At 36.3% G+C, this 12,803-nt stretch overlaps 1 protein-coding gene across 2 annotated transcripts in view; it reads right to left on the bottom strand.

The window, feature by feature from the left end:
* Window positions 1-727: 727 nt before the first annotated feature.
* Window positions 728-12,803, bottom strand: part of SHOC2 (SHOC2 leucine rich repeat scaffold protein) — a 63,448-nt gene continuing 51,372 nt past the window's right edge. For both annotated transcript variants that reach the window (XM_084210537.1, XM_084210536.1), the window contains 5 exons: window positions 10,522-10,710; window positions 9,098-9,220; window positions 6,863-7,000; window positions 6,258-6,375; window positions 728-4,983 (listed from right to left, as the gene is read on the bottom strand). In XM_084210537.1, coding sequence (XP_084066663.1) covers window positions 4,775-4,983; window positions 6,258-6,375; window positions 6,863-7,000; window positions 9,098-9,220; window positions 10,522-10,710 — 777 coding nt within the window. In that variant the 3' untranslated portion in view covers window positions 728-4,774. The remainder of the gene's footprint in view (window positions 4,984-6,257; window positions 6,376-6,862; window positions 7,001-9,097; window positions 9,221-10,521; window positions 10,711-12,803) is intronic.

The following is a 12,803-nucleotide window of genomic DNA, read 5'->3' as shown; positions in this document are numbered from 1 at the left end:
ATGAGAGCTGGTTCCAGCTTTTTAAAGTGACCAGCTGCAGTCCTCTTCCTCTTTCCTCATGTCCAAACTCCTGAAGTTTCCTTTCTATTCTGACTTTCAAAGGCACTGGATTTTTGTTTGTTTATAGGGAAAAACGTAAGCATGATTTTCTTGAAGCAGTCTGTGCAATGAGCTTGACAGAGCTGGAAGATATCAATTTAATCAGTGCCATGGCAGCTTGGCAATACCATCTTTTATTAAACCTGAAGATTAAATGCTGGTGTCTGTCTTTTAGGCATCGCAATTCTATAACTACTTTAGTTTTGTTCCTGCTGAAATGCATTTTGCACTAAAATCCAAGATTTATTTTCCCCATCAGAGAGAAAGCTGTGGGATTTTTTTACTACATGCCCTACTAAAACACAACAAAATGAATATAAATTTTTTTACCAATATTTGCTGTACAGAAGGTCTCCAGTCTACGTGACTCTGAGTAAAGAAGTTACTATCATCCAACTTTCGAAGTTTCCTGTAATTGCTCTACATGAATATCTATATTTTGAGATCTTTTGAAGAGTGGTAAGTATATAAAGAGAACACAGTTCTTAATAATTTGAAGTGCTGCAAAAGTAGACTTACATCCAGGTTAATGTCAGACTAGAAATACTAGAAAACTTTGAAAAGACTCGGTGGCAGCTTATTTACAAATATACTATTTATAATGAATGCATTGATACAGAATGACTCTTATAAAAAAGCAAGGCAATCTTTTATATAGACATAACAACATTACAATAATTCAGATTAAAAGTACATTTTTGTAGACTGTTTACACTCTCACTTAGCTTTTAACCACAAAATTAGTGTGGTCTGATATTTTTCCACAGCAAAGGTCCTGTGCAGTCCTGGTTAAGATCTAAATCAGAATAATAATAAACATAACTTTTTGGTATTTGCTAATGAGAAAACAAACCCATTTTTAGATCCTATAATTTGTTTGTAATCATCCTTACTGTGCCTTGAAGTTTGTGTTGTGCAAGTTACCACCAACTGCACATTTCTAACTGGAAGCTATTTTGGCATTTCTTTTGATACAGCTGAGGTGTGACACTGACAGGAAAATTCTTCATTGCATCCAGATATGAAAAGTGTCCTGATATGGATTTGTGCTGATTTAGAAGTTTAATTTATTTTTGGATTAAAAAAAAAGGGGGGAGAGGAAAAATAACCTCTCAAAGCTTTCTAGTTGTTAAATAAAAGAGATTTCTCAATCTCCAAGGATTGAAGATGACGCTTGACTTCCAGGTGACACAAGGGGTTTAAGCACTAACCAGAGAGACAATCCAAGGACCAAACTTGAATATGGGACAGCAAGAGACAAAACTTTAAAAGGCTTATGCTAAAAAACTTTTGCAAAGAATTATAAAAAAAATTCCTACTTAGTAAATTAAAATGCAATATGTGACCAACATGAGTCACAACAGCAACTGTTCCATCTTTTCATCGTTTAGCAAATCTCTGATCTGCTTTATACTTTTCCAGACTTCCATAATACTACATAGTCTATAATAATTTAGCTTGTTAAATCAAGGCATGATTCAGGATATGTATGTACACAGCCACATACAAAATTGATATTTTGCTTATGGACAAGTAATCAAGGTCATGATTTTCACCCAAAGTAAGACTGTCATATTTTTCAATAACAGTTCTAAATTATTTCCCTTAGTATAGCAAGGAGAATAAACATTTAATACAAATATCTGGGAATCACTTGTTTCTCAATCTTATTTTCAAAAATGCTGTAAATAATTTATTTCTCCACCTTGTCTATGCTTTCCCACATGTATAGATACACAAATACATCTTTGTATTTATGTATACATACAGTTGTCAGAATGAAGTTCTTTCCATTCATACTTTAACTGATATAGGCAAATAAAATTCTGAAGCATGTGTAAGCCAGTATGTGTGTTCAACTGAATGTCAGCAGGCAATAAAACCATCTAGAATCTACACCAGTTAATAATCCAGAATCCTGGGAAAAGCAAAAGTCTGTTATTTCAAGAGGTAAGACTATTTTGAATGATCAAAATGTCTGGGTTTATATGGATCTATGTATAGATTTGGATATAAATCCATGTATTGTACTTATATGGATTTATATGCATGTATTTCCAATATGTGCCAGATATTTAATGCTTTAAACTTTCAGATTCTTCTGACTTGATTTCTCCTGCACCAGAACTTCTCTCACACTGCTCTTATTCAAATCTCCCTTGAGACACTGAAAAAATAAGCATTCACCTCAAAGTGTATAAAATTAAACTCCTAAAACAGGGCTCAGGATTATTTGGCATTGCAGCAACCATACTAGTACAAAGATAGTCTGAAAAAAATATCCTGTTTTTAATATAGTAATGAATTAAAACATAGCTTTATTTATTCCTATAAGTGTACTGAAAAGAATAGCTTGTTTTTAAGTGAGTGTGACGAGCACTATTTTGGTAGCCAACTTCTCCACAGGAATTTATGTGCGAGAGGGTCAGCTCCAATCATACAGTCATTAACCATGTACCTTAACAAGGTGAATAATCAACATATTTACAAACTAAACAAATTCAATCCCTTGAACTCTTATAAAAACGGGATTGAGGAGCAGACAGAGAATGAGACCAAGACGTTTGGAAACACAAGGGGTCGCCACTTTTGCTTTAAGGAACCATATTAACCGAACCAGTTTCCCCCCTAGGGACCTGAGGGCACAAACACGGACTTTGCAGTATATTCAGAATTTCAATTACACTCTTGATACTACATTTCAGCATCTTTATATTTTAACACCTTAGTGCTGAGAAAGATTAACTCAGGCTGAACTGTAAGGAACTAGCCTTTTATAAACTAAAGTCTAAACTGAAAAGCTACAGTAGATGTAAAAAAAAAAAAAAGGAAGGGGGGGAACGACAGAGAGAGTGTGTGAGAAAGAATAGAACATTAATTAGTAAAATCCAGTGACATCTACAATAGTTTTACAGCATGTTTAAGCCCTCTAAGGTTTTATATCTCCACCTGCCTTCCATTTAAAACTTACTCCTTGTTAATGAAAAGACATACAACAAAACAAAATGCAAGTAGATCGAAGAAATATGTCTAAATAAGAACGCCTGAAAGCCAGAAATAATATTCCCAAACTTCTGCATGTGAAACAAATTTCCCATGGCATCCATTGATTTGATTTTGTGCAAAAGGTACAGCCCTGCAAGTCACACTACCCCAGCAGCAATTCCAGTGAGTATAAGCAGAACAGTTCTTGGGTAACCATGGAATGTGACTGCCTCGAGTTCTTACCCTCCTGAAAAAGGACAACTGCAAGTGCAGCAGTAGTGAAAATCTCCCTGAAGCATCTTCTGCCTTCTAAACAGCCAGGAAATTAATGATAAAACTGAATGTCCACTACTTACAGTGTTTCTCTTGAGCTACCAACATCTCTGCACAAATGAAAAAGGTGCCTCTTTTTTAACAGATCGGTTTAATACTGAAACAGATAGGATGAAGTTAAAAAAGAATAATCAAGATACTGAACTGAATATTTTGAAGCAAGTGCCCCAGCTGTGGGGAAAAGTGCATTTAGTTCAGCAGCAAAACAGCACAGTGTGAAGATATTGTGCTTGGACACAGAAGTTCCATAATGGAAGGAGGTACAAGGCAAGTCAAGATATAAAACCATAGTACATTGTTAACCAACCTTAAAACTTACATATATTGCAGTGTTTAAAAGTAAGACACATTCATTTATTGTACAAGGTCTATAAGGAATCCTTAAAATTGCCTGTTGTAGTTTATGACTCAACATTGTAATAAAAATGTACATATATATTATTTCCTTGTCACTTAACTGTACTGTTAGACCTCATGGACTTCACACAATGAAAACCGCTCTTCACTGAGGATACTCCACATTTTTACCAATCTGAAAAGGTTTACTTGTGCTAGAAAAGACCAACTGCAAAAGGCTCAGTTCAGATATGTTATGCCTGCAACTGATAACTCAGGGAAGCAAGACTTAAAGGAATTCAAGCTTTTTTTTTTCTTTTCTTTTTGTTTTGACTGCATCCTTTTCACCTGCCAGTTGTTCTAATGAGTATGTTTTTAGTATACAAACTGGTTGATAAAAATTCATCAGCAGAGGCATATAAACTCTAGATATGATTGATTAAAACAGAGCAAATCAGAATAAAACAAAATCCAGTGATTTACTCTGACTGTAAACAATATAAAAACACCATTTGCTTCAAATCTCAAAATAAGTTAAAAGAAAATATCAACCTCAGGGGACATGACCCTTTCAGGTTTTGACACAAAAAAAAAAGGGGGGGGGGGGGAGGGTGGGGAAACAGAAAAGTTCATCATATAAAGGTTATACATTTCTCTTAACTGAAAGTAAATCTAAGCAAAACTGGTTTTGTCCCTTAAATTTAAACTTTGAGTTCATTGGCAATTGCTTTAAATGAACTGGCATTTTCAGATTATTCAGACAACTTCCATCAAGTTCAGCAAAGAAAACTTAGACAAGCATTTTTACAGAATTAAAAAAAAAAAATCTAAATGGCTATGATTCCTCTATTAGCAGAAACACATAATGCAGTCTTAAATTTGCCTTTTTATATTATTTATATATTTATATATATATAATATAATATAAACCACATATATTATATTATATATACATATACAGACAATTACAACATTAATGCAGTTTGTATTTTGTACAGTGTATTGGACAAGTCGATGAGCATCAGACCATGGCACGATATGGTCCCTGCATTTTTAGGAACTGAATGATGAAGGAGGGTCCTCCTGCAACAATCTGAGGTGGAAGGTGGCTGAGCGGGCAGTTCTCAATACTCATTATTGACAGTTTGCTGCAAAGAGCCAGCTCAAAGGGAAGGCTGTGCAGATTGGGGTTGTCATTCAAATACAGTTCTTCCAGATTCTCCAGTGTACCTGGTTAAAATGAAATAGTAAGTAGTAGTAGTATCTTTTTGATTCATGCAGTTTTTCAGTTTTAGACCGAGGCTCTGACTCCACTTGAAGACTCTTTTCTGTACAGAACCTTGAGTTCAGTGAGACTCCTGTTCTCAAGCACAGCAAGTTCTGTTCACCAGTACCTAACAAGAACCAATTTGCTTTAATTTCCCTGTAAAAATATCCATTGGGGCATCTCCTTTAGATAATAAATGAACTGCAAATATAGAAAATAAGAGAACTGAAAGGGAATTCACCATAGCCATCCATGAGCCATGCAAGTGCTGGCAACAAGGAACAGCGATCGAGTCAAAAAGACCTAGGAAATACTTATGCCATACAGGATCTAGTGTCTCTTTAAAAATAACTATGTCATTGCTTTTATATAATTAGAAGCCATATATTAAAGACCTGAAACCATAACTGTCATGTGTCACAGTAAAGAAGCAGAAGAGTGTGACTTCTCTGCACAGAAAGATTAATTTAGGAATTTATTAAATGGAACTAACAGGCGTGAAAATTTTTTCCGGAATTCAAATTTTACAGTTTGCCTCTACACATACTGCACTACAGGTTAACCAGAAGCTGGAAAACAGTCATTTCTTCTTAAGACTTCCATTTCTCCTTTCAAAATGATAGAAGTCCTCCCCAAAATATTCCCCACTTTCTAATCTTATACACCATAAACATCTCCTATAACCTAAGAGACTATTTAATCTTTCACAAGAGAAAGCAGTTAGGCAGAACTCATGGCATAGTAAACCAACCAAAAGGAGAAGCTATAGAAGAAAACATTTGATAGCATGATACATGAAACAGTCACACCTGAGAATAGGTAACTATTCTTTCATCTGTGAAGACAACCAGCTTTAATAAGTAAACAGTACTGGTACTTAAAATGTTCTTACTGATTTTAATTGCACAGTTCGTTTCCACAGCATCCAAACTCTCTCCACTAGCTTATAAATTACAAAGCTCTGGGTTTAGTTTATTTTACATTTTTCTCACATTGAGGCACATATAAGATGAGCAGCTGTAATGGCTCCTCACCAAAGATGATGCGAGAGACAAACCATGCCTTCTTCATCTGCACATCACTCCAGTGCTATTCCTGTGGCACATCCTTCACATCAGGCTGCACATATCTAGAAGTTTCAAATTAATTTTGGAGCTTTTACTGATGGGCAAAATAGCTGGCTATGATATGTGCTTTGCCCAGACACGCTGCATCAAACCAGACAATGGGATCTTACCAATTTCCTCAGGAAGGTGTGTGAGAAGGTTCTCTCCGAGCCCAAGGTGCGTCAGATTGGTAAGGTGACCAATTCCTCTGGGAAGGGTGGTCAGCTGATTGTTAGTCAGAACCAATTTCTAAGGGAAAACCACATTTTTACAAATTAAATTAATGATTTTCACTTGGAATGACAGCAAGCAACAAGATATGTGGCTGACAAATGAATGGGTTATACTCTCCTGAATTTGAACAAGAAAAATTTCAACCATTCATCAACATTTCAACTCTCTATCAAGCATCACTGAATGTAAAAATAAAAAGGTGCCTAATAAAACACATGCCTAAACATAGAAGATTTCATGAGCATGACTGAAATAATTCCTGGGGTAGTATCATGCTCGTGGTACAACAGTTAAAACCTTCAAAAAATTTTGTTCAGTATTAACTAATAAAGCTGGGGAACTGTTAATGGGGACTAATTGTGGGTGAAGTTGCACAAGACTCTTAACTTTTGTTTCTATGTCCAGTCTCAAATAGCTTCCATTCAGCCAAAAAGCTGCAATTAAATCAGCATGGTGTAAATAAAGGACATAAGATGCTTATCTTGACCAATTATTGTTTCACCTGCAGATCCTTGAGGTAAGCTATTTCATTTGGCAAGGATTCCAGTTTGTTTTCCTCTAGATCTAACTCTCGGAGTTTCCGCAGATTTCCAATTCCATGGGGAAGTTTCTTTAGGAGATTGTTTGACAAGATAAGAACCTCAAAAAAGAAACACCAAACACAGAATTTCAGCAACAAAATAAGTAGATAACAGATTAAAATACTTTTTTTAAAAAATATTTTCAAGTAATGAAGTCCAGTATTAGCCTACATTTACATTAAGGAAGTAGTTAAACATTTAAAAAAATAAAACAAGTCAGTGATTTAACATAATTTTTTCCAAGTCTTTAATGATGCAAACACATACATTTAAGCTATACTTCTTTCAAATATTATTATACATAATAATAAATGCAAAGCAAAAATAATAAAAACCCTTATTTCTTCAAATGACCAAAGAAAAACAATTTCTTCATCATTTACCTATCATTTTGTTATGCTTCATTATAGCTATCTCATAATCACGTTTTGCATTATTTTTTTGCTGTGCTTGCCCAATCCTCCTTAAAAAGCTTAGTACTTCCTCTTCTCCCTATGCCCCTTTGGTTAGGAGCAGCAGCAAATAAACACACAGAAGGGAGCACCTAAGCAGAACACTGGCTTTCCAAAATGGGCTGCCATCCCACACCCACACCTACTACAGTGATGTCCTCCTGCTTTTCTCTTCCTTTCTGAGCTGAATTACAAATGCCCCAGGTTCAAGAAGTGTATCCTTATTTGCAGGGTTAGCAGAGTTAACAGTTATTCATTATTTCACAGGCAAGTTAACAGGGGTTACACTAATACACCATTTTTCCTCCAGAAAAACCCTGCAGTTCTTGGAAGTAATCAAGCCTCATAACAGCAACCATGAGTAGTCAGGTAATTAATTACTGATTAAACAATGCTATTATCTAGCTCTTTAAGGAGGCACATTGAGACATGAGGATGTGAAAGAGCAGCCAGCGTGGACCCTCGTGCCAGCCACACACAGCCAGCCAAGGTTGCAAGTGCCTGTCTTCTACCAATAATCCTACTCTCACTGGCTTCATGTAACATGAAAACACCACAGGCAGGAACAAAACAAAGGCATGGTGAGAATCAAAGTGAAAATCAAAGTGAAAAAAAGCCAATGCCTGAGGATTAGCACAAGCAGCATTTCAGTGACCATTCTTTATGCACTACACATGCACGGAGCAGTGAGAACAGTAATGTTTTAATTGCCTATCAAGAAACAAAGGCAGGAACAGACAGTATTACCTACGTGCAATGCAGCTGACTTAGCACTGCTGTGGGAACCTTCACTTTTGTGTAAACACCGCCCAAACAGCCCTTTGTGTTTGATTTTTTAATTACAGAGAAACACAGTGGTAACAGGTCAGCAAACCAAGCAGCTCTCCAGCTTCAGCAGCTGACAGACCACCAGCAAACCCAGTTGTTAGAGGTTACTAATTTCCCAATCACATAAACCACAGCCTTCACTTAAAAGGGAACTGGGCTATTAAGTAACTATTACTCTGTCATAATTTTAGCCTCACGCTACAGGAATAATTAAATATTCGCAGAAGAAGTCACATTAGAAATTTGCAATTTCAAATATGCCATTTGTTATAGTTCTTTAACAGATTTTTCCCAGCAACTCACAGAGCCTACAAAGTCCCCTCAACTGCCCAAACAAGTACCTCTGTCTTTCTGTCCCTCCAAGGCAATAATTTGTCTCTGCCGATGGTACCCTGAGAAACAGGCTGAGGGGACAGAGCAGGTTTAGTTAATGCTTTTAACCTACAAATTCTTCCCCCTCAAAGGCTGAGAATTCCCACCTGGCTGCCTACGAGGTTCACAGAGCTACACTCAAGCCACCCCTGGCTGTCAAACATTTCATTATGTTTCTCTGATCCCTGCTGCTTCCATGCTGGTCTCCAGGAACTGAACCAAGTTCAGCAACATTGCATTTACAACACTGATTCCTGATGAGAAAAATTTTTCTTCTACCTGCTAAAAATATAGCTGTAGATAGTGGTTTGTGCACACTCACCAAGAGCCTAAAGAACATTCAAAAGCCATTGGTGACAGCCACAAACAGATGCAACAGCGGATTAAACAGTACAGATACACACATTTATTTAGCTTTATTTGACCCAAAAGTAATATTACTTAAACCAGAAGTAGAGAATCCCTATGTTACAAGTATTCACTGAGCTGTTAACTTATACTCACCTCAAGAGAAACAAGCCCAGAGACATCCTCAGGGATTTTTGTGAGCTGGTTAGTCGCTAAGTTCAGTTCTACCATACTTGTCCAAGTCCCGAAGTCCAAGGGGAGAGACGTCAGCTGATTGTCCTGTGATTTAATATATCAAACATTTAGGGTCTGCCCTTGCCAGAGGCTGGGAAGGCATCTGACAGATTAAACGAACTGCTAATAGAAATACTTCATAACAACATAGTTGATAATGAAATCAGAAGAACAAAATGTTGGTAATTGGCCATTTTTATTTAAATTCCACCAAATATTTGTGGTACCAATCTAGAGTTACAGAATTTACTCTCTGTTACTAATATGAACTGAAGTGGAAAAATAAGAAGCACAGAATTCTCAAGATCTCACACTATGGTTAAAACATTTTTTGTCCTATTTCTGCTGAATATAATGGATGGTGGGTTCAAAAAAAGAAGAGAAAGTTCACTGTAACTTACAAAGGCACTATCAGCAAATGTTTGAATCCCAAAAATATATGGAGTTAAAAAAAAAAATCCAAACAAACCAATCAAGAGAATAAACACCATCACTAAAAAAATCCCAGAACCAGGACCCACACCCCAAACCCTGCTGAGGGGGAAAAAAGCCAACAAACCCACAACCAAAAAAAACTGAACCAAAAAGCACCCATATACTTTAATGCCTCAGAGTAAAAGCATCTGAAATTACTCTGAACATGCTACTGCTCAAAATATTTTCTAAATATTTGATTTAGACCAGACACCACAAAATCTTTCAAAAAATGGTCACACAAAGTTGTCATAAACAGGCAAAGTTACAAATGGGTATGTGAAAAAACTGGACAATGCAAATTGAGGATTCATTTGTCTTCAACTGTATTCTAAAACAGTAGCTGAGCTTAGCTACTGCTCAAGCATTTCTTGAAATAAATCTATTAATAGAAAAATATCATTTTTTCCCTACTTTAACTGTATTAGCACACTTAAAAGTTCTTTTGCTGTGCTCTTCAACTACAGCCAAAAGTCTCTAGACTTAGGTTTTGAAAGACTATATAAAAAAAACTATTTTACATAGTTCTGTTTATAATGTAAACTGTAACTCTTTCTGAGGGAGAAATAAGCTCATCTACATGCTTGTGTCCCATGTGGATATTCAAGAACTTTGCAACCAGCTTTCTTATTCTCATTGTTTAAATTCAAGTAAATGTGACAAAATCTTAACTAACAAAACATAAAGAAAATTAGTAACATCTTGATAGCACAATTTTATACTAATACAGAATTATTTATATATGTGATAGCAGCAGCATCCACTTCAGCATGATAAATTCATTCCTTACATTATTAAGTCTGCCAGAATTCATGGAGCAGCAAACAGTGCTCCTCATTGATTTTACACAGTAGCATGTTTCTGTGCCTCACCTTCATGTTCAGCTTACTTAATACTTTCGCTCTGGAGAAAATTCCAAAGGGGATTTTATTGATGCGGTTGTGCTCCATATTGAGAGAGTAGATTGTGGAGAACTGGGACGGGCCACCCACAGGATAGGACTGGAAGCAGTTCCTGGCCAATGTTAAACTAGTCAGTTTGACAAGGCTGGATAAAAGACCCTGTAGAAAGAAGAAAACCACCCAAGAACTTAGGACAGATTTATTTGAATTCATCTCTTTTCCCTTATGGGTCTAATTAGAAATGTTTTTCCCCCCTCAAGTCCATCCCCTGAAGAAGTGTTGCAACACACAAACCAGTGTTAAATTTGATAAAAATTCCACCAGTGACAATCTCTGTTCACAGTCATTAGCCACTACCTTATTTCCCCCTTCCTCCCTGCATGCTGACAGATACAAAAAAAGCAAACATACCACATTTAAAAGCACAGGTTTGGGAGGTGTGGTAACTCTTTTCTCCTCTGAAAGCAATTTTTCTAATGACATGTTGCTCCAGGAGTGCAGGGGCAGTGTGTCCATCCCATCCCCAGCAGCTGTTTTGGCTCCAGCAACTCATCCCCATCAAAATTGAGCCCAAAGAAATATCAACCCCACACAATGGCTCCCAAAAGAGGCATTTGATAATTCCAATATAAATCCTTGGTAACTTCATAAAAATCCATACTGTGATCACAACTTGTCAGTGTCTTGTAATTATACCATAATAGTTTCAGATAATCAGACAGAGAAAAAAAAATAGGATGGGTTGGAAAATTCCACTGTTTTTTCCTTTTCCTAAAATATTCTTAAGTAGTTACTGCTCTATTTTTTCCCCTAAAAAAATGAAAAGCAAGAAGCCTGTAGGTAAACTGGATAGCAAGGGCTGCCCATTGAATCCAGAGCTTCATTTCTTTTGACAATCTAATTAGATTCCAAAATCCCAGCAGCCCATATCTCAGTTCATCTGTTAGCTACGTGCCAAGCACATTGCTGGAACTGTGGAGATGGATAATGAGATCTAAATTACTGCTGAAGTGTCACCTTTGCTTATTACTACACCAACTTGAATTCAGCCCTATTTGCTTAAGTATTACAGAAATTGGAGATTTATGCACGGCATTACATACCATAAATAATGCAACATCTGCAATCAGGAATGAGCAGTAACAAGATAATGATTCCAACCATATTCCTAATGTCAGTATTTCTGGATTGCAATTTGAGCTCCACAATCACTGCAAATGCTTTAAGAACATGGCTTTGCTGTTTCACCAGGAAAGCTTTGGCTACTTTTAGAAATAGTTTACTAACATTATTGTAAATAAAATAGGATCTAAAAGGGACTTACATGCCCTGGCTAAAACTTTAGACAGCGGGGGCATCTCAGCAAATATCAGAGAAGCATTTTCCCCACTACAGATAAAATAATGGATCCTCAAATCAGCATTCATCTAACCTAATCATTAATTACTATAATCTTTGGTTAGGAAATATTGTTTCTACCCATACTTTAATTAACAGATATTAGTCCAAGGGTTGGGCAGTCCCTGAGCTCTGACAGTTTATTGCTTCAGATGAATCTTGGCATTTCAAAAAGCTGGTTTTGAAGGCTGCTTGTATACCAAAAAAATATCTAAAATATGTTAGCTAATTCACCCTAATAGCCTGGAGTAATTAAATGCATTTGAAGGGAAGCAAGAGAGCTTTGGCAGTACAAAGAGAACAATGCTCTTACATCTATGAGAGCTGTGGTAGTGCTGCCCTCTTCCAGCCCATCCTTTTAAGATAAAATATTTATTAGGCATTGTGTCAGCAGCTTCAGCTATGTTTTGAAATTCAGGAATTTCTTCTACAAATACAGTTCTTTGTCTTATAGCACAACATGTTTTATTTCAAACAGATTACAGTATAAACTATACACTTCTGCAAACTTAAGTGTTAACATGTTGTGGGCAAATATACCTGGAGAAGGCAGCACAATTCCAAAGAGGTTTGTATTGTGACTGAACGTGTTTTAAAGCAAGTAATCATCCCTCACGTTAGCTTTTTGTAATTACACTGCAGCTGCTTTTGTAACACGTCTGGGTGGGGTGGGCTAGCTTAGCTCTTATCCTAAAAGCAGCCTGGTGGCTTTCACTCTAGCATTTTCTTAAATTATAGTCTTGCACAAATATTTATTGAATTCTCTGTTTCAGTCTATCATTGATGAGCTCAGAAATTTATCTGAGGAAAATTAGTTATTTACTGGCCTTTGTTGCTGTAAATACTTTGCCTAA

Source organism: Fringilla coelebs (genome assembly GCF_963513975.1).
Source record: "Fringilla coelebs genome assembly, chromosome: 8".
In the NCBI taxonomy this organism is placed as follows: Eukaryota; Metazoa; Chordata; class Aves; order Passeriformes; family Fringillidae; genus Fringilla; species Fringilla coelebs.
The sequence above is the reverse complement of the archived record's forward strand: the minus strand, read 5'-3'. Positions and strand labels throughout refer to the sequence as shown.